This window comes from Myiozetetes cayanensis, unplaced genomic scaffold (genome assembly GCF_022539395.1).
Source record: "Myiozetetes cayanensis isolate MyiCay16 unplaced genomic scaffold, myiCay2020 scf1, whole genome shotgun sequence".
Classification (NCBI taxonomy): domain Eukaryota; kingdom Metazoa; phylum Chordata; class Aves; order Passeriformes; family Tyrannidae; genus Myiozetetes; species Myiozetetes cayanensis.
The window spans coordinates 55,031,020-55,053,781 of NW_026086604.1; the positions used below are offsets into that span (position 1 = coordinate 55,031,020).

Sequence of the window (22,762 nt, forward strand, 5' to 3'; positions counted from 1 at the left end):
CAGAGTGGAAGGGAGTAGAATAAGTAATTGCAATGTGCACATTCACATTCCATCTTTAGCCTTACAAGTTTTAAAAGAAATGCTTTTACTGTTGCAAAGCTCGTAATCACAGCACAGCAGTTGTGCACAGTATTTGTTTCTACTCCAGCCGGTTCAAGAGATACCAGACTTTAATACTGTCAAAGATGAGCAGTGTTTTGGGCAATGATCCAAGGCAGAATATGGTCTATGGCATAACTCTCTAGTGCTTCCCAGAAGGCTCATATAATTTTCATTCAATGACTATAACTAGGAGGCATAATATTGAATGATACCGCAGCATAGTAAGCAATATTTTTAGGAATTAAATTATTTATTTTGTTTTTCCCCTTATTTTGAAAAGAACTTCACTTTCGGTTTAAATATTAGCATGCTGTAGTGTTTTCACAGGGCAAAACCAGTACAAAGAATCTCCCAGATATAATTCTGAAAATATCCCTTTCAGTTTCAAGACATATTTGGATGGAGAACTGGAAGTGGATAAGGGAAGTGGGGAGGAAAGTTAATGTCTGCTACAGAGTTGCATCTTTCATACCCGGAAGAAGAGGAAAGTAATGACGATGCATGTTGAGCAACATTAAAAGTTAAGAATTCTGAAAGGGTAAAAGGAACTAAATTGAAGTTGGCAACCATGTAATTACTGGGAAGGGAAATCATCATGCTTTTTATTGGCCTGAAGATTATTTGGGGAAAAATATTACTGTGGCAAGTGAATCTTAATGTATTAAAAAAACAAGAAAAAAGGAAAGAGAAAAGAGCTTGTACTAAGTGTACTTAACCTTTTTTCAGTTATTGGAAAAAGTGCCACAGAAACCCTTCCATGCAAATCACACATCTGAAAACAGAAAGGAGTGTATATAACATTTATATCTTCTTCTCTGTTGGACCAGAAGAATTATTCCTGTGTTCAGAATCAGAAGGCATTTTGTAAAGTAATGTTAAAGCATGTTACACAAACAAGTCTTGTAGCACCTACTTAGAAGTCCTAAGATAGCCATCTATAGTATCTACTCCCTTCAGTATTCCTGACATCTATTTTTGCATTTTTACTTTTAAATGTGTTTAAATTTTGAGTGCTTAGAATAGGAATGTAAAACACAATGATTTGGATAATAAAAAAAATGGCAAAATCAGTTTGCATTTCTTCTTCATGTATGCTTAGTAATAGCAAAATAGCTGGAGCATGCTTAGTATTCAAATATAAGGAAATTTCCTTTATCTTATTGTACTATGGAAGGAATTAAATATTTATTGGCACAATTGCATGAGACTGATAAATAGTGACAGACATAGAGAAAAAAAAGTATTTTCAAACAATTTTTGAAAAATATGGGTTTTTCTGCATTCTTTCAATGTAAAAGTATATGATATCAACATTCTCACTCATTCCTGTAGGCTCAGAGTATTCTAAAAACCCAAGGTAGAAAGGCAGAAATATTACTATCATTTCCATAAAAGTTGAAATTTTTTATTTCTTGTGTTTATTTTCCTGGGGAAGAGTGGATTGATTTTTTCTTCTGACATGTAGTAGAAAGAAAAAGTGGTTTTATTTGGTCATTCCATGGCCTGGCATGATCATATTCTAAAATGTTAGAATTGAAGAAAGATGTTATTATGAGTCAACTGAGTAAAAATATGTGATTATCTGAGAATGCAGTGGTTCATCCACCTCCCGTCCCCTGTCCTGGTTTTGAGCGACCCTTGTTTCACAACAGAGAATTAAGGAAAAACTATTTAAGAAAAAGGAGAGCTTTTCAAAGGTCATCTTAATTCTAATTATATGTCAGAACAGTGAAACAATTGTGTTATAAATGGGAATGATTCTTCTTTTGAAAAACCTGACAAGACCTGAATTTATGAAAGACTGTTTGAAGGAGTCCTTTCCTGCTAGGTAGACACCAAGCACTATTTATCCTGATCTGTAGTTCTAATCTGTACAGTTACAGAGATACAGAAACAAAATGTTGAGTTTAGTTTGCAGTAGCGAAAGTTTGATCAAAATTGTCATTTTTGTCATATTCTACTTTAGGGAAAATATTAAACGTAATTGTACAGTAAATTTCATTAGTCCCTATTGTAACACACTGTGCCCAGAAATGTACTACAGAAATTTATTCTGAGACAAATTTTGAAGTTAAAGAGGGTTATAATTATACAGGAAAACACAAATATCTTCTTGTAAGGAAAATCAAAGAATAAATTTACATGAGTTCAAAAATTAAAAATAATTGAATAAGAAATACAGAAAAACACAGCATGGGGTCTTGTGTCTCTCAAAAGACATACATTATTTAACATTTAGGGGAAAAGTCATGCTGTTTGAGAGCCCATATAGTGTTTTTAGGTATAGGAATGGTATAGTGGATGAACTTGCACTGGGTCTAAGCAATTTCTGCTGTGTAAAAATATGAAACCTAATTCAATATCCATATGCTCACTCATGATCTTTCACAGTCCCCTAATGCTAAATGGCAAATGTCTTTTAATTTAATCAGAAACTAACATAAATCCGTGGTCTGTAATTTGGGCAGTAACCTGTAATGCCACTCAGAATATTAGTTATTTTAGTCGTTAATAAATGTCTAACACTAAGATGTAGTTTATACCAATAAAGATGCTAGCTTAAGGTTATAATGATTTCCTTTCTTAACTTAGATTTGGTTTCATACCAGAGATCCCTTCCTTCTATACCCACACTTGGAAGTAATCTATGCATGACTTTTCAAATAGTTCTGCATAGCACCACAGCTACTGGTGAGACAGTAAATGACAAATCGTAGTGAATATGAACTAACATTTATTATTTATTGTTATTAAGTGAACTCCCACCCTTTGTATTTTAAAAATATGTATTCAGGATATTTCTTATTTGTCTACTGATTTATTTGAAAAAAACACCATTTCTGATGCAAGTATTTGAGATGTGGGGGGGGTTATTTTCACTCTAATTTCATTTTCTATATCCAACTCATGAAACACTATATGACTCTTTTAGAAAGACACATAAGATAATTAACAGCATTCCTTTGAGAACAGAACTATTTTTTAGTTTCCATAAGGAGTCCTGAAATCAAAAAGGAATCTCGATAGGATTGAGCTAGTGTGGTAAAGTTCAGCTCTTCAAGGAGGCACGTGAAATCTCTAAGTACCAAAGAGAGACATAATGTGTTCTACAAATAAATTTCATCTTGATTTTGGAAATCCTGAGTTTCCTTAAATTTTAGGTTTTCAAGAATAAATTTTCTTGACATATTTTCTTTAACACTGTTACACTAGTCCTCTACTATTTTGCCACTAATTTATACTCCTGGGAAATACCCACATCTGTCCTTGGGAAGTCATCATTGATTAAAACAAACAACAACCTTGTAATGTCTCTCTATAGTATCATTACAGCAAATTGTGTGAGGATTAAATAAGACGACAATAATAATTTAAGTGTTGTGTGTGCAGCTACCTTAAAATAGTTTTATCTTGCTCTTCCATTTAATTAAGGTTTGGAAAGAATCCCATCTTACATTAATACTTACTGTGCACTTGCACAACAACAACAAAAAAAAGAGATTAATTTAAACAGCAGTGAAAAATTTTTAAATGTTCTGTGAAGAAATGCACACACAAACTATATTAATTGAGCTCTGAATTTGTGATGCTAAACAAAAAAAGCAAGGAAATGCACAGTGAAGCAGGAAATGTACCATATGTTATTGTATACCTGGGCACAATGGGGACACTATCTTAATGGCTTTCTTAATGTTCCTGTTGTACTAGATATTGGTGGACATATGGTGTGCTGCCTTTTTATGCTTGTGTATTTTCATGATTTTGTTACTGACTTTGATAGCATTTTCTATTTGTCTAATGTTAGGAAAAAGGCTTTAAAATGTTTTGCTCATCTATCTGGAGTTTGAAAGCTATGCATTTTATTTTGATTATTCATTTATACCTTAATTTTTTATTTTTTATCTTTCTTCTTAAGCAGCAGTCGCATATTAGTTTTATTATTAGGCTTTCCACAGTTTTAGTCCCTTTTTGGCAATAATTTGGAATACAGCTGTGTAGTCTTTCCACGTACAGAGGGTTTTGACTCACTGTCAGTGCTGGCCCAACAGATGGCTAAAGCAACAGCAGCAGCTGCAGAGCTCACCAGGCTTTGAACGACCACGATGGTACAATCACAGAATCATAGAGTTATAGAATCATTTAGGTTGGAAAAGGCCTTTAAGATCATTGAGTTCATCCATTAACTCAGCATTGCTGAGTCCAACACTAAACCATGTCCCCACATGCCACATCTACACATCTTTTGAATACCTCCAGAGATGGTGGCTCAGCCACTTCTCTGGGCAGCTGGTTCCAGTGCTTGACAACACTTCTGATGAAGAAATTTTTCTTAATATCTAATGTAAACCTCCCCTTGCACAACCTGAGGCCATTTTCTCTTGTCCTGTTGCTTGTTACTTAAGCAGTCATGCAATTGGCTTCTTCCCTGGTTGCCCCAAGAAACCTCAACAAGCTCCAGCTGGCAGCAGGCAAGTGCAGAACTTACTCCAGTTACACCCTAGCAAATATTCCCTTCATTACAAGCTGTGATCTCAGGAGTTCTTACAGGAGGTGTTTGAAGATTGCTGTAAACCAGTGGGGAGATAAAAAGAAGTTGCTGTCAATAGGCACTCTTAAGCGTTATGTGTCATTACACATCAGGACTAGTCTTTTAAATAAGATTATCTATATGCCAGTGATTTCTAGCAGGTGTGAGTACTTTTGTCTAAACATTCAAAGCTTACTATTCTATATACTCATGCAGTGGTTTTAGTAGCAGCTCACGATATTTTTAGCTACATTAATCTAATTATGAAATAGAAGGCAGAATGAAACTCTTAACTTTTTATAGATCTCAGCCACATGTGGCATCCAGAAATGCAGGACTAAGTGTTTCTGAAATGCTTATGTAAGAATACTTTAAAAACAAGTTTGTCCTGAAAATTTGCTATGTGTATTCCCAGGGGAACAAGAGGTAATTTAAGCCCACAGCCATCAGTTACAGCTATTGTTTTTTCATATATTTTGGGTTACTTTCTTTAATTTAAAACTTTTTCAGTTGCTTGTTTTACAGATTCTATTTTTAGTTTATATCAATATATTTTTGATTAGCAAATGAATGGAAAAGGTTAGAGCTCTGAGTAATATTGCACAGGTATTTTAATAAGGAATTATTAATAGAATTTATATAGATTTTTTTTTTAAGGCAAAGTCATTATTGGAAATCATTAAATTAAAGTACTTAAAAAGGAAGCAGCCCTCTCATTCAAAAAGATTCCAGTAAAATTCAGCAACAACAACTAAGTTTCTGAGCAGCCCACTCTTGTGTATCCAGCAAGGTGAAGAATTTGCCCGTTTTTGTATTCTTACTGATGTAGGGCTTGGCAATCTGTCTGTATCCGGAATGATTAGTGGACATGATCATCAGTAGACAGGAGCATCATGAGGTTTGTGATGCTATAAGCAATCACACTGCTATGCTAGCTTTTATACTTGGGCAGCTTATATGATTTTGATGTGTGATGCTGTTTTTATTAAGAACATAGTGGTTTTATAAGAAGTAGACAGATTATATTAGATATGTATTCATAATGGCATGACTGGCCCATCCACACTGCCGGGAAATGGGTTACAAGTATGAAGAAGTAACAAGGTACCACCTCTTATATCTGATTATCAAAATTATTAGAAATGCCTCTGCCCGAATCAAGGTGCAAACAAGACCATATGCCAAAGTCAATGTATTGATTTTATTTACCAGTAAATGTGAGGCAGAAAGAGAGAGATAGAAAGAAATAGGAAAAAGGAGAGGCAGGGAAAAATGAGAGTGACAGATAAAGATGAAATAGAAAATATATTACTACTCCGTGTAACCCAGTGGCTTCATCAGGGGATGTGCTTTGGTGGTCATAGACAGGCATTTGCTTCCTTGCAGTTTGACAAAAAGTCTTTCTATGACTCTGAGAATGTTTAAGACATTAACAACATTTCATTCTATCACACCTCCACAGTATTCTACAGCTTTGTAAAAAAGTCTCAGGCTCCCTGATATGTTGTTCAAACAACAAGAAGAGTTTTTAGGGTCCCAGAGTCAGGACTAAACCAATTGGTTTGGGGATTCCCTTTTCTGAAAACCTGTTCAAAATACATTAAAAAAAAAAAAATAAAAAGACAAAAAACACAGTAAATTGCACTGCAGCCTGTGGTAGAATGTCAATGAAAGTGCGAAGATGACATGGAGAGAATTGAAGATGTATGTCTTTAAGCTTAAAGCACAGGAAATTTTCAATTAACCTTCCCATCTCCCTGCACTACTGGGGGGAGGACTGAGAACAAGGAGGAATGGGGGATGGGGGGGAGGTGGAGGGTGTTGTGTTTTAAGACTGTTTTATTCTTTAAGTCCTTAGCTCGTATTCTGATAGCAATGAATTTAGCTTTTAGTTAAGTTTGTTAGAAATAAATTTAAGTTCTATTCCCTTTGAATCTGTTTTGCCCATGATCACTAAGTAACTTCTCCCAGCTCTTATCTCTACTCAGGAATTCTCTGACTGTTGTTTTTTCTCTCCTCGAAAAGAACAGAGGAGGGAGGAGGGAGGAAAAGCAGCTTCCAGTGGGTATTTGGAATCCCGCCAGGATCAAAACCACCACACAATGGACGAGATAAAAACTAGTAATATAAAGAAGCAGTTCAGATCTGCCAGGATTTCTTTACTCTTACATGCAGTCTTCTTGAATCAATTTGTAGTAAAGCTACTTAGGGCAATACTTAAGATCCTAAATTTTGATAAATCTCTATTATTCTATAAAAGGCTACTATCTGTTCATTGTGCTTGGAATTCCCCAGAGTATAATATCCTGTTTCTGGTGCCCAGTTTAAGTGGATGTTCTTGGTCTGCTGCACATTGTTATTAGGAATGGGATTTATCAACCCAAAAAAATTTAAAAAACTAATATATGTTTAGCATGCTTATGTTTTAATTATAGTCTTTATGGTGATTATGTTTTTGTTAGTAATCTCTCCCTACTGTTATTAATATAATATAAAGATATTATGCTGAATTAGTACCTGAATTCTGTCAAATGAGGGGTTTGAGATATTCTTGATCTTTTTCACTATTCCCCACTTTCTCCTCTTGCAGTAACTCCTGAGTTACAAGTAAGTACTTTAAATGTATCTTGAATAACAATAGGAATGCAGTTCAGAACTGCCAATCAATAAATAATGGCTCCTAGTCATCAAAAGTGTAGCTTGCTTCTCACTGTGAAAGACAATTCCAAGTAATTGCTCTGAAACCCTATACTTTTTTGTTCTTTATTAAGGTATCAGCTGAAAAGGGTATGTACTATAAAGTTAAAAACACTGAAAGATTTTCTCATCTTAATTCTACTGTCTCCTACTGATTTTTTTTCTTAGATGAAATTTGATCTCCAATTGTTTAAACTTCAACTGACTTTTCTACTTCATGTCACCATCACACCTTTTTAAAAATTTTGTTTCAGAGTAAGGAGATGGAAGAAAGTGAACACAGGATTTGGGATCAGACAAAGTTCCTTGTATGTTGCTGGAGATTCTCCCAAGACAGTGAGTGAAGATGTGGGAGATCATCAAACAGCCCTGCCAGCAGCAAGACCAACACTAAAGAGGAGAGGCAAACAATTTATATTATTCATAAAGACTTACATAAAAATGTAATTGAAGAAGTGCATGTTGAACATATACAGGAACACTGCACGCATTGTTTCTATGTATTACTTATTTTTTTGATAGGAACAAAGGAAACTATGTCAGTGGATACAAATTTAGAATTTTTCTTGGCCATTATCTGTCCTTCCTTTCCACTTGTCTTAATGGCTCTCTTCTAAAGCAAAATGTGGACTTTAATTAACATGTCCTATATTTTACCTTTGGGAAATGTACTCTAGAATGTGCATGACATATGAGAGAGGTTCACATTCTGTCCTGCAAAGACAGTAAGTCTGAAGTAGAAGTCAGTGGTTTACTTCTTGCTTTACTTCTGCATTTTGCTTTCATGTAGCAGTGAGCAAATACATCTGTATTTCAGGTCCTCCAGTTCTATCAGGGTGATGTGTATTACAATTTTCTTTCATTAAAAAAAATTGAAATTAAAGAATAAAATTTATTTTATTTAAAATACCCAAATACTATCACATATATATTTAGATTAAAGAAGTACCAAATTATAATTAGTTGCTGTTTGCCATGTACAATTGATGATGTGTATTTGCAGATTCTATTGCACAAGGATTCTGTGAATTTGATGTAATTGCCCAGCAATATGTTTGTTTCATATCTTATGTCCCTATAACTGAGAACTTGTAAGAGAATTCTGGTTGTATTTAAAGCCACTTCCTTTCTAAGAGGAGATTGTGTGATCTCTTGATTTCTATTTTAACCATACAAAAATGGAAATAAATTAAAGGTTGTTAATAACATAGCAATAGCATTTTACCCAGGAATTCCCTGAGCTGCAAATGATTGGAATCTGTGATCTACATATTTTTCTGACCCTCCCTGAGCTTTTGGCTGCTGCTGAAGATAGGCTGCTAAAGCAGAAAGATCTGTGTTTTGACTAACTTCATACTTTCTTAACCCTCTTTCATGTCTATAAATGTCTAATCATGTCTAATCCCAGTCATTGCCTCTCAGGATAGACTAAGGGAATACTGTCTTTTTCTGTTGTCAGTAGCTAATACACAAGTTCATCAACAAGGTAGACAGAGATACTGTGAGACAACGTATTTTTTAAATAGAGTTTAAACATATTAAACTTATAAGAATGGAAAATAAAATAAGATCTGTGATTCTTTTTTTTCATAATCCAAACTTCCTCCCTTTATTAGTTCTCTGGTTCAAGTTTTTTATTAAACAAAAGAGCTCTGGTCTTGTTCCCTGCATTGTGAGATGAAACACTGACTTTCTCTAAAACTCCATCTGCTTTTCTTCTGCCAGCATCTTCTTGTGTGTAAAGCAGCTGTATTGAAAACGTTGATGTGCACGATATTAATGGAAAGTGCATAATTATTGATTTTCAAAGCCAAGTGAACTTTTATGGTTACATTGAAGCACTTGAAAGTACAGCAATACCACGTAACAGCTTACTGCTTACTGATAAAAGCTTGTATCATTTAGATAAGTTTTACAGACAAGATCTTTTTTTTTTTTTTCCTCTGACAAGCCATTGGAAATATAGTTCTTTTAGAGATAAAGCCCTAGGGCTCCAGCATTGCCCAAAATCTGTATAAGCTCCAAGGTCTGTTTACAGCCCACAGTAATATCTGTGGCTAAAAATCAAGTAAAATGATTTTATGAGTTACTAAGGAAACTGAGATTCTGTCTTTCCCCTCTTCATTTCTAAACAAGTAGGAAAAACACCTTTAAATGGTGTTGGAGAACATTTCTGTGCTAACAGGTTGGTATTGTAACATGGATATTGATGAAAATCAAACTAGAAGCTAGTTTCTGCTATTCTGTCCAGCTCTGCCACATAAACATTTTGTACTTATTCACTGTATTATAATACTCAGTAGGTGTGATACACCTGGGTAGTCCAATGGTCATGGTGACAATAAAAAGATCATCAGATGATGCTAGTTTAAAAATTTATATTCCAGAATATCAATGCTGTGTCTTTTCTTTTTCATGAGGAAATTATAGTTTCTTGTGGGGTAGTTAGCATTCACATTCGTCCCACACATGTCTTTGTAATCACTTACTGATCATATTTTACTTTCAGGTGCCTTCTGAGTAGCACTTTTTAAGTTTTCTTGCGTGCCTGTGACAGATTACACAAGATGCCCTAATTTTTCATAATTTCTCCCTATTCTCTGAGATAGAGAAAACTCAGCTACTTCCATTAGCTTCATAAAATATTTATTTCATCAATAGATACACAGAGAACTTCAGAGGCCTCTATGAAGAAGTAAAGCCATAAATTAGTCACTTGAAAGTAAACCAAAATTAGATCATGCATGATTGCCCTGGCTGGAGTTGAGAATGTCTGATAATGTTAATTTATGACCTTTTCATATAACACTAGAATGTCTCCTGATCTTAGAGACATCCATGATATTTGCTGTATACCAGTGTTCCTGTCCATTCCTCTTCACGCTGTACATGAAGACAGTGAAGATACACAGATTAGTGCAGGAGCAATTTGCTCATGGTGACTAAGCATAATTAGCCAGGAAAACTAACCCTAAATCTGGTTGCAAACCATTGAGCTATTCTTCATCTCTTAAATGAGTCGTGCCTAAAGATGTGGATTGTCACTAGAAAAACTTCACAAAACAGTCTTTCCTGTTTTCCTTTTCAAGGTGATAAATAGCATGAATGTTTTATGTAGATCAATTTTACAAACTGATTATAAACACAGTGATAGAAACACAAACAATTTTCACAACTGTCAATTCAACCTTGTTTAATGCCATAAATGTGTATATTATTTAATATTGGAATACATGCAGAAAGATAAGAAAGTGATTTATGTGGTCTTGTGGTCACATAGCAGTTGATAGGAAAACAGTGGATTAACACTGTGATTAGAACATAATAGAATACCTCATCTGGAAGGGACCTCTAAAAATCATCTGGTCCCACTACCTGACCACTTCAGAGCTGACGAAGTTAAAGCATGTTATTAAGGGAATTGTCCAAATGCCTTTTAAACATTGACAGACTTGGAGCATTGACATCTCTCTAGCAAGCCTGTTCCAGTGTTTGATCACCCTTTAGGTAAAGAAATGCTTCCTAATGTCCCATTTTAGCCCTTTGCCCTTCAGCCAGTGCACTGTAAACAAACTCATCCCACAGCTAGACAACTTGTCCAGAAGGATGCTGTGAGGGACAGTATCAAGAGCTTAGTAAAGCCCAGAAAAACTATGTGTACCATCTTCCCTTTCTCCACAAGGCAGATGAATTTATCATAGAAATACATCAAATTAGTTATATAGGACTTTGTGAATCAAGTTGACTGTGCTATGTTACTTCCTCCTTCCTGAATGAAGTGCTACTTTTCTGAGGGATGTCTCAATCTCCCTCTACCGTACTTTGTAAACACTTTTCAAGACACATGCCAAAGCAATGCATACTTATTCCACTGTTCATTTGAGTAACTGTAGAGAATAACTATGAAGGACATATGACCAGTCCCAGACTTCGTCTCCAGTAGAGTGGGAGGTATCAGAGTTTAATTAAAAATTGGTGACTTTTTTCTACTGAAATCTCTACCCTTGTATTCCCCAATCCTCCTCTCTCCATGACTTCCTTCCTCTCTCCATGACAATTGAAAGGTTACCTCAGAATAACCCAAGTCTACTTTCCCCACTTTAAAGGGAAATAAACCTCCAATACTGAATTTAAAATATGCTAGTAAGCAATTATTTCTCAGAAACTATGAAGATTTTTGGATGCCTTTTATCATTACAGACCTTCTATCACATGACTTCAGGAAGGAGAAAATTCTATTGGAATCAAAAAGGCCTATTCAAAATGATCTAAAAAATAGCACTAATTTAGGGGTATATTCTAAATATATTCAACAAATATAACTATGTTAGACTGCAAATGTGATTCAATTGCCTTCTTTAATCATGAATAGAATATTTTGCAGGCAATGCCATTTCAGGAATCTGTTGATCATAATTAGAAAAGGGCCATGCATGACTGCTTATGCTAAAATTGGATAAAAAAATTCCTAAGGTTATTAACATTTGAAAAGAAGAAAATGCAGATAAGAAAAGGACAAACAAAACCATGCTATTTACCATTTAAGCTTTGGGGTTTATCTTTTTAAGAGAATTTAAAATGAAGAAGCATTTGCATACCATCAATCAGTGAACACATCAGAAGTTAAAAGTGGATTTGCTAGTCTCATTAGCTCAACAAAATGCAATGGTACACATACAATAGACTGTATTTCTGTTAGTAAATTAATGCTTTTCTTCCAGTCAAATAATCAATAAAAATACAAATGGATTCAACAGCTAATATTTTACATAGCTTCTCATTAAACATTGTACTACTTTATTGGTATCTACAAATGGAATTTAAGAAACACAGCTTTTAGAGTTTTGAAGTGGCAGGATATTTCTGAAGGCTCTTAGTTGTTCCTTAATGTCCTATGGGCATTGATTAGAACTCAATAAAATCATGGATCTCACTCTTAGGGAGAAAAAAAAATTAAAAAAAAATGTGTGAGGCAAATAGTGCCATGATAATTCTCTAAGAAAACAATTTAGAATAAGGAAAAATATCAAGCTTTGAGGTGTCTGCACTTAAAAGAAAAAAAGAAACACAATATTTTTAATGTACTTTGACATATTTTAGACATGTATTTTGAAAAAACCCAATTTTTTTCTTAACACAAGACCATAAATTTATGTGATTATTCTCATATTTTGTTCTTTCCTTACTGTGTGTTAATTCTGCACCATATTTTACTCCTATTATATATTATGTTAAAAATCAGATTGAGTAGAATAGGAAGTATTAGACTCTTTTACTGCATCTAATGGAACAAGAATTTATCTTCCAACTTAAATGCCTTATGAAAGCTTACATGTAATTACATATATATAATCATTGATCAGATTATCTTTTTACAGTGTTGTGGTATGTTAGCCACGGCTGGCTGCCCAGTGCCCACTGAGATGTCTCTCCACAGGAGAGGGTGAGAAAATATGATTAAAGAGCTTGAGAATCAAGCTAAGGACAGGGTGATTTCTTACCAGGTATTTTCGTGGGCATAACAGATTTACTTGGGGAAATATAGCTTATTGCTAATTAAATACAGTTCTTCCCATGTTAAACTTCAGTCTTCACTCCTGACTCCTCTGCCTCTTTACTTCAAGTAGCACAGGAGGATGGGGAATGAGGTCCATGGCATCTCCTTCCTGCCACTGCTTCTTTCTCAACATGTGGTCCCTCCCACACGATACAACCCATGAACTGCTCCAGTGTGGGTCCTTCCCATGAAGCATGATCCCTCAGGAACAGACTGTTCCAGCATGAGCTGCAGCTCTTGCCAGAAAACCTGCTCCACCATGCAGCTCCATGGGCTACAGGAAGACAGCCTGCCTCACCACAGTCCTCTCCAAGGGGCTGCAGAGGAAATTCTGCTCTGGTGCCTGGAGCACCTTCTCCCTACCTTCTTCATTCGCATTAATGTCTCCAGGTTTCTTTGTCTCACTTTTCCTCACTCTTCTTTCTCACAGCCGCTGTGCAGCATTTTTACCCATTCCTAAATATGATATCGCAGAGGAGCCAACAGCTGATGGGCACAGTTTTGGCCAGTGGCAGACTCTTTTAAGAGCTGTCTGGAAGTGGCTCTATCTGACATGGGGTCAGTTCCTGTTGTCTTCTCTGAAGCCACATCTGTAGCCCTCTCCCTGCTACCAAAACCTTGGCACAAAAGCCTGATACAAAGGTCTTTATTCCAGTAGTAAAACACTTCTTCCTGGAGTAGTTTGAACAGTGGAAAAATAAAAATCAGAGACAATTTACCCCATTGTCTTATTTAAACAGATTTATTTCACCATTATTCTACTGTGATCTTTTATAAAGTAGTGTATCAATTTTTGGGGGGCAACTTGAATTATTCAATACATCCCTGGCTGTGCAGTAGTATGCTGAACTGTTCCAAAGAGTTAAGAATTAATATACTTCTCCATGGTTGATAAGAGTTGTTTCCAATACTGTCATTCATTACACTAGTTAGCAATGAAAAGTCAAGTATACAAGAATGACACGACTTAAAAAACATAGAAAATTTTACCTAGTTTACCACCTAGTTAGTATAGTAAAATTATATATATAGAAACAGTGTGTTTCTGTTCTGTTAATAAAAATATAGCCACTTTGTATAACTTACAAGTTCATGAAATCATAGAATGGTTTGGGTTGGAAGGGACCTTAAAGATCATCTAGTTCCAACCCTCCTGCCATGGACAGGGACACCTTCCACTAGGCCAGGTGTCACGATACGATTATTAAAACATACCTTTGCCCTAATTAAGGTGCAAACAAGACCCTATGCCAAAGTCAATAGTACGGATTTTATTTAATAGTAAATATGAGGTTCAGAGAGAGAGAGACAGAGAAATAGGAAGAAAGAGAGACAGACAGACAGACAGACAGATTAAGCAGAAAGGTAAAGATATCACCACCACCTGGATTCTGACAACATCCATCTGGTCCTTCTTCTTCTGGTCTTCTCAGTGGTGAGGGTACCAAAGTCATGCTTCTGGGGTACTGCTTTTATACAGATCAAGTCCTGGATATTCACAGAGCATCTCAGATGTTCCCACAACTTGAGATGCCATAGGTGTAAGCAGTCGATTTCTTTCCCACAGCTTGCTTAGTGGAATTTTGTTGGTGCACTAATCTCAAACCGGAAATTAGGTCTGAAATGAACACTTTCCTTTCTCTCAGTTTTCCACTGTGCAAATCTTTGTTCAGGTAGGTTACTCAGACCTTCCTGGTTCCTTTCTTTTAGATGTCTCAAACTGCTAAACTTTGAGATGAACAGAAAATATGTTCAGTAACAAAAATACGATTTAGTTTTTTTCAATCTTCCTTTCTGGTAAGGAAAAAATTGCTTTTTTTTTTTTTTTTTCACTTTGAAGTTCATTTCTCTCAGTTTTGCTGTCAAACTGAAAAATCCATTTTCACAATCCTTTTTTTAACGCTGCATAAAAGAGCAGAGGCTTCTGGAAAGTCACAGAGATCTATTCTATTATTTTTTCTTTAATTTTTTAATGGAATTTTTTTTTAATCTAACTTTAAAGGTTTGGGTTTGTTTTTTTTCAAAAATATTCTCAAGATACAAAGGTGTTCACAGTATTTTTACCAACTTGCAAGAGGATGCATTTTTCTGTCATCAGCAAGTAATACCTGGAACTTCTTTTAAAAATATTAGATGTCTCTTGAACATTTTCCCATCAAAAGGCATGATGTCAATTATTTGTTTCTGCTCCACTGTGTTTCACAATACTGACTTTTCTTTAGATCATTATTCAAAGCTTGTGTCATGTAACCAGCAGCAGTAACTTAGAAAATACTGAATATAAACAAGCCTTAGTCTCATATATGTATTAAAGGAAAACATGAGGTCTTTTAACTTACTGTAAATTTCTAGGGTCAAAATTTTATTGTTTTTCACTGTGATCAGAATATACCTCTATATAAATTTTTAAAAATGAAATAAAGTTAACCTGAAAGGGTAGAAAGTTTAATAAAAATGTTTTACTCTTTGTTATCTCTATAAATCTGCTATTGTTGCATTTCTACATTTGTGTTTTTCACAGACACACTTTTTTGCATATTCTGGGTTAAAATTAAAGAAAATATTGTTAAAATGTATGAGAAAATGCAGGAGTATATTTGGAACATAAACAGGATTTCAATGAGAATGAGGACTAAACATATAACTTGGCGGGTTCAAGATAGCTGGGAGTAAACATTCCATTTTTATTAATTAAAGCCACTAAAATTCTCAGTTTGCATCAATCTGTATTCCAATCTACATGAGAGGGAATAATATAGAAAATATTAACTATATGTTGGATGAAAGTCTTAATGCATTCAGGGAAAGAGGGAACCTTATGAGTTGGAAAGTTATTGAAAGCCTTGCATACTTAAAATTTGATTTAAAATATCTGTCATTAAGAAATAGAAACAGAAGTTATAATTGTGACTGCACTGTAGTTCTTTCTCTATGAAAATACTGCCCATAGAACTGAAAATATGCTCCTAAAGAGATTTTAATGTCACAGTCCTTTTTAATTGAAGCTCACCCTGTAGTTTTCAGGGAAAAAATTACAAACATAATTGGGTACAACACTGACATAAAATTAATAAAGAAGACATATTTTATTTATTAATTTTCTTTCCATTCTTTCATTTGTTCACATTGTTTGCATATATGGAAGCACAATCTTCATGTTTCAGTTCTCCCAACTGTCTCAGTAAGATGAATTTTAATCCTTCAAAACTTATATACTGTAGTTTGCCTTTGTGCCCACATAGGGGATAAGAAAGTCAGATTCAGTTTTCAATGTGTTTTTTTCTTAGAAACGTGATTTTTTCCTGTGTCTGTATTGTTTTATTACGTATTTCTTTACAAACTAATCTGAGCCTTGCAGAAACAGCTTTTTTGTGTTTAAAGTCAAAAATTCAGAATGGTAGAGAAAGAAAAATCGACTCTTGGTTAAGTCAGTTACATTTTCCTATATCTCTACACATGATGGTTTCTAAACAGGAACATTGGGGTAGAAGTAAGGGTTGTATGAAGTGAAGTGGTGACTACTGTCACTACTATGTGAAAAAAAAAAATTTACTGTTACTGTTATCCCTCTCTTAAAGCTGATCCTAAAGGGAAAAAAATCGCTTCATTTTCCTTTAGAACTAATGCACAGTATAACTCAAAGTCCTCCTTAATTGCCATTTCTTCAGGCCTGACTTCCCGTAATAAAACATTTCACCCATAGCAAAAGATATATTTGGCTGCCGAAGATTTAACCATTTTCTTTAGATAGTGCCCTGTGGGAGAGACAAGGAGAGGGAAGACTTATTTTTTACTCCTAACTAATCTTCAGACAGTAGGAAGGAGACACTAGAGCTCAAAAGAGGCTAGTTTTTTCTTTCTAAATATTTTTAGATTTACAGCACAGTTTGCTGCAGCACTGTTGAGTGGGTATATTTCTTTGATTTGGCCAAAAGTAAACTGGCCCTATAATATTTTTAAATGGAAGATTCTTCTTAAGGTTAGCTTCCAATTAAACACTTGATCCTGTAATCATCTATGCTATTCATTTAAGCATATCAAGCTAATGCAGCGTATTGGAAGATGCATAAAATATGATGCATATATTTGATATAGAAAGCATGATCAAGCATTTGGAAAGCTTTTGTGCATTTAGCAAAAACAAACCAGAAAAATTGTGTGGTTTTAGTATGCAAATGCTCTGTTACTTAATGCATTTCTGTTTCAAGCTATAAAAGGTATAACACAAGAAGGAAAGTTTTGTGCCCTGGAGAAACTGATACGACAGTTATTTTTTACTGAATGGGAATATCATGGGGTGTAGTTCACTGTTTGTATTGCTTTCTTAAGCTAGAAGTTCCATATTCTATGTCCTAAACTTTTAGATTTAGAACTATTACTGACTTAACCTTTTTTTCACTGAATATTATTCTCTGTATTTATCGATACTGAATTTTAAAAGCAAGTGTTTTTGCATGCAAGTACAGAAGATAATAAGAAAGTGTTACAGGAATGCAATCTTTTTTTGATGCACATCAAAGCAACCTGACCAAAGGCATGACACTGAAGAGGAAGACAAGTACTAAAGAGAGAAAAATCTGTGGACTCATGGGTCACAGCACTGTGACCTCACATTCACGCCAGAATAACATCTTTTTGGTGAAAGGCTTGCTAGAGCTACAAATATATTTGCAATGTACATCATCTCCAGCGACCTGCATGTTCCATGCAATCCCAGGTTGAATGCATTTAGCATCATTTCGGGCACTGATATTAAGAGGTTCAATGAACCACATAAGTACTGGTGAATACATCTGAATATAAATGCAATGAAAGATCTGTACCTGTTAACTTCACAAAACAGCCTCTGTTCCTATTCATGGAAAGAATCTATCAATGTGAAAGCTTTAGAGCAGCAATGTATGTTTGTGCATAGAAGCACATACCCTAAAATACAATTCTTTTCTTTACCACATACTTACCTTTAGGCTTGACATCAGTCAGCAAAATAGAATTAAACTACTGTAGATTTAGCTGAGAAGTTCTATAGCACATTTTTTAAATATATTAAAATACATGGAATTTAATTCACTGTGCATGTTACTGTTTCTTCTTATCTGCTTATCATTCAAAGAAAATATTTGTGCCCTATTTTTGTTCTTCAAGTCACATGGATTTGAAGAAAGCTGACCAAAGTGACCAAAACCAGAGAACATGACACCAAATGATGAGGAGATAAAAGAAAGAGGTACAAAACTAAAAATTATTTATGAAGTTAAAAAAGAAGTGTAGAAAAGTAACACAAGCAAGTATGCTAAGAAAATTGCCCATAAAAGGATCAAAGCAGAAGCATAATAGAGTTTTCATCCTAACATTGCACAGTACATTGGGGCTCATTAGGCTAAACCTTCTTCCAAAAGTTTTCCAATGTTGTGTGGTAAAATGCATGAACTTCAGAAAGAAAGTGGGTATGGACATATTTCCATAATTCATAATACTGTACATAGGCTCTTTTCCTCCAGTCTAACAAGAAATGTAATCTTTCCCAAGCAACATAACTTAATTCTATTAAAAATACAATTTCTCATGGTTTTGCTGTTCAACATTTGAAAATAATAGCTTCAATGTGTAGATGGTCTGTTTTTCCCAGGATTGGTTTTACAAAATGTCACTCTTGCCCTTTTTATTTTTTGTTTCACAAAATCATAGAATGGTGGATCAATCATCATTTGGATTGGAAGGGACCTTAAAGAACACCTAGTTCCAACCCCTTCGACTAGACCAGGGTGCTCAAAGTCCAATCCAATCTGTCCTTGAACACTTCCCAGGGATGGGGCATCCAAAGCTTCTCTGAGTAATACTGTTCCAATATCTCAGTAAAGATTTTCTTCCTAATATCTAATCTAAATCCACCCTCTTTCAGTTTAAAGTCATTTCCACTTTTCCTGTCACTACACATGCTTGTAAAAAGTCCCTCTCCAGCCTTCCCGTAGGCCCCCTTTAGGTACTGGATGGCTCCTTTAAAGTCTCTCCAGACTCTTTTCTTTTCCAGGCTGAACAACCCCAGCTCTCTCAACTTGTTTTCATAATTTGATTATTTTTAACTGTGACTTTTTGAGTACAATTCCCACTTTCAAAAGTGACAATATAGAAGTGACAACAGGCAGATTCCTCAAATCAGTTTAGGGTAATGGAAAAATAGCATATTTGAGTTGTTTTTTCATTACTAAAGCACAAGAAAATCATCTTTGCTGAAGATGAATTTAAATTAATTCTAACAATCAGATGTTTTAAAATTTTATCATGTTCCTAACTACTAAATGCATAAATATTTTGGGTCAAATGTAAGGTTTTTTAGAAGTCTTTTAATTTACTAATTTTCACTAGTTTATGAAAATGTCAAATGGAATTGAAAAACATTTATTAACACATTTCCTTTCCAGTACTGGTCTTGTGACCTATCTTGTTTTATAGGTTCATTAGTGGTTTTGACACAAAATCTAGGGTATGCTTATAAAAGTGCTGACAAAATAAGGCCATTATTGTCCAAGCAAAACAGAACTGGCACATCATATAAGCATGAAATAGAACTGAACAACCCAGTGACTGTAATATAAATAGTGTAATTACAAACTGATCATGTTTCTCCTATATCTTCTGATAGACTTAGTCAAAAATGAAAAGGGCAAGGAAGGCACTACCAGGTTTCAGAAGCACTTTGGTGTTAGTAGAGGAAGTAGTAATGAGAGGCACCAGAGGACACATAATAAAGCTACATACAAATCTGGTTACCAGTGTTCAGAAAAATAGAATTCAAATTTGAACCATTCTATTCAAGGGCTACTAAGATGGGTATATTTGACTAGAATAGTTTGTTTTCTTTTATTTTACTATACAAAGCTGAGGAGGACTCAGAAACACACTGGATGTGGAAGAAAACAATACGATAGGCCAAGCAGCAATGACAGCGTCACACCATATGGCCATAAATTTACTATGATAGATTTGTCTTCAGAACTAGAACAAAGTCCCTACCCTTTCTTGTGGGGATGTGGTTATGTTACAAGGTGAGCGATGCAATGATTTTGATAAATTTAAAAAATCATTTAAATTGAAATTTAAGTATTATGTATTACATGGTGTTAGAAGAGGGATGAAAATGTGGACTACAAGACCTTCAGGAGTCTAATGCATGCGCTTAGTCTGATGTATTAGGAATGATAGAAAGTGATTGAATGACTGCAGTTATCCATCAACCAGGCTGCATGCCGCAACACTGTGTTCCTGCCACAATAATGTAATGCAAGCATTGATCATGCTGTTCCAAGATTCCTGTTGTCCAAGGTGTTTAAGAAATATTGCATCTGAACTTGTAGAATTATGTTAATAGTAAATTATATTCAAGTGTGAGGAAAGCGTGATACTATGGTACTGTTAACTACAAGGAACCTGTGTTCACCGCCTCCAAAATTCTGCACCCTTCAGGATGTTACAAGTAAATTGTTTACCTGAGATTGTAGACTGGATGAAAATGTTTCCTGACGTTTGAAATGCCCCTGAACCTCAGATGAGGATCAATCACCAGATGCGGCAAACAGCTGGCTCTGCCACTGCCAGCTCAGTCTGCAGCTGAGCAAGTCAAGCAGTGGCAATGGTGTACTGTACCACCCCTGCTCCATGGCTCTGAAGTGAACTCTGAAGAAATCCTTCCATTTCATAAACAGAAGAGGCTTGCTGAGTTTCACAATGGGAGGAGGAACTCCTTGAGGCTGCAGAGGTACTTCTCAACTGTTAAAGAGAAGAAGGTCATTGACCTCCTCTTTAACTCAGTATGTTATATAATAACCTACTATTGTATGCTATGGCATTTCTATGCTTTGAAATAACACACAGTTTCAGACTTAACTAGATCCACAACATTCAGTCTCTCTGTTGACAAATGTTACAGTATTTAAATATTTATTATTCAAATATGTTTTTCAGTGAGTAGAAACACCAGAGACCTGAATACTACCATTCAAAAAACAGTATGGGTCTGACTACAGGAAAGAGTTCCATTAATTATTTTGTCTTCAGTGTCCTCATTCCACAGATGTTAAGTACCATCAACCATATCTTGCCCAACAGCAAATTGACATTTTACTTCTTGACAACAGCAGGAGAATTGGTCTCTATGTGGGAACAACAGCTAAAACAGTTGGTGCTCTCTGGGACTTGTTCAACATATGCTCATCCATTGAAATGTTCTACATGTTTCCTACATAATAGGGACTGGACTTCAGCCATTCACAGAGTAGATGACAGCCATAAGCACCAGGCCATGAGCTATATTCTCTGTATGGCCTTTTCTCCGCATACCTTCTGTTCTACTCTCTCCCCAGAAAATAATTTTTTTCCTAAACTTTAAGTTTTTAATTAAAATGAATTCTCCTTTTTTTGCCAAATCTGGTAATTGTTCATATTATCTTCACTTTAAATGAAGAAAGAAACACTATGCTTTTTGGCAGACTGTTCCTTTCTTAACTGGCAAACAAGAATTTACCCCAATGGAATAAATTACATTATAGCATAATATTTTAAGGCATCATTAACATAAAAAAGTCCTTTTTTTGACAGAAGTGTCACTGCTCTATTCAAAATTGAAATTAATTTTCAGACTTGCGTTTCTTCAAACACCATCCTTTTCATCCAAGGCTCCTAAAATAATGCATTCACTTTACATGTTAGAGAAGTGCAGCCTGATCCATATAATTTTTCCAATCTCCAGAGCTTTATAAAAATCCTCAGAAAGAAAATTTTTTTCCTAGATAATCTTTAATTGATAGCATTGTTGTCACTATTATCATGTTTTATTTTTAATTTATGGGTCTGTAACATAGCTACTAAATTGTATTAGAAGTGGTAGGACATGGCATTGAGGCTGGAACTTCTTATGTTGGCTGCAGAAGATCCATGAAACCATAATTGGTTATATTTTCACAAATCAATTAGAAAGGTGAAAGAATGGCTTTATGAGCATTTGAGGAGCCAACAGAATTCTTCTCTCTAAAGATGGAGATCATTCATTGGTCCCCAGAGTATTGGATATCAAGACCTTTTCACTGTGTCTGAGATCAAAATGGCATAGCCTAGCTCACATTCACATACCTGTACTCTCTTCTCTCCCAGAAGAAGTGGGCAGCAGCAAAACTGCCTGTGTGGCATGTCCTTCTCAAGTGCTATTTGTGCCAGCCTGTGCTTGGGCAGCACAGGGCAGAATGCCACCTGACATTGGCCAGAGCTGTGAAGGACCGTGCCAGTGCCTGAGCATGCAACCATAACAGACTGTAACCACAATACAATTACAGACCATAACTGTGGTGCTGTCTCAAACCTAACCCTGTTTTATTTATTTGTAAAGGCAGGACTTGTGAAACCTGTGAGGTAGTTAAGGAGAGGTGTTTAACATTTGCAGAATATTAATAGGATATAAACTGTTGGAAAGATTATACTGTGCTATTTAGTGGTTTTCTTTGTTCTTGCTTCTATGAGAACTATAAATTTTAAAATCCTAGACATCTTTTGATGGGTTCTGAGCCATGTGCTTTTATTAGCTGTGTAAGCTCTCTTTTAAGGAAGCCTTATCATTCCAGACACTTAAACTCACAGATAAGTCTCATAGAAGTACAGGTCTCATAGTAGTACAGTCCCCATATAACTGGGCCACATAGGTTAGTTATTTCATGCAACAGGATTCCCATGTATTATCAGTCTTGCTTTGATTTTTAGCTATAGGCTCCGCTTTCTGCCTTTTTTAGCAACTTTTTTTATGTCTTTCTTACAATAGGAGTAAGTTCTCCCTCAGAAAGATATAAATAGGAGTCTCAACTCATCATTAAAAGCATATTTTAACCTTTGAA

General features: G+C 35.1%; 1 protein-coding gene across 2 annotated transcripts in view; it reads left to right on the top strand.

The window, feature by feature from the left end:
* The window catches only part of CCDC102B (coiled-coil domain containing 102B), a 127,288-nt gene extending 118,460 nt beyond the window's left edge, over nucleotides 1-8,828 (top strand). The window contains exons 1-2 of one of the 2 annotated variants that reach the window (XR_007629287.1): nucleotides 522-622; nucleotides 7,582-7,625. Coding sequence is in view for 1 of the 2 variants with exons in the window: in XM_050318621.1 (XP_050174578.1) it covers nucleotides 7,582-7,671 (90 nt within the window). In the remaining variant the exon portion in view is untranslated. Of the gene's footprint in view, nucleotides 1-521; nucleotides 623-7,581 lie in introns of those variants that run through there. The other variant, XM_050318621.1, reaches the window with a different exon arrangement.
* Nucleotides 8,829-22,762: the final 13,934 nt, after the last annotated feature.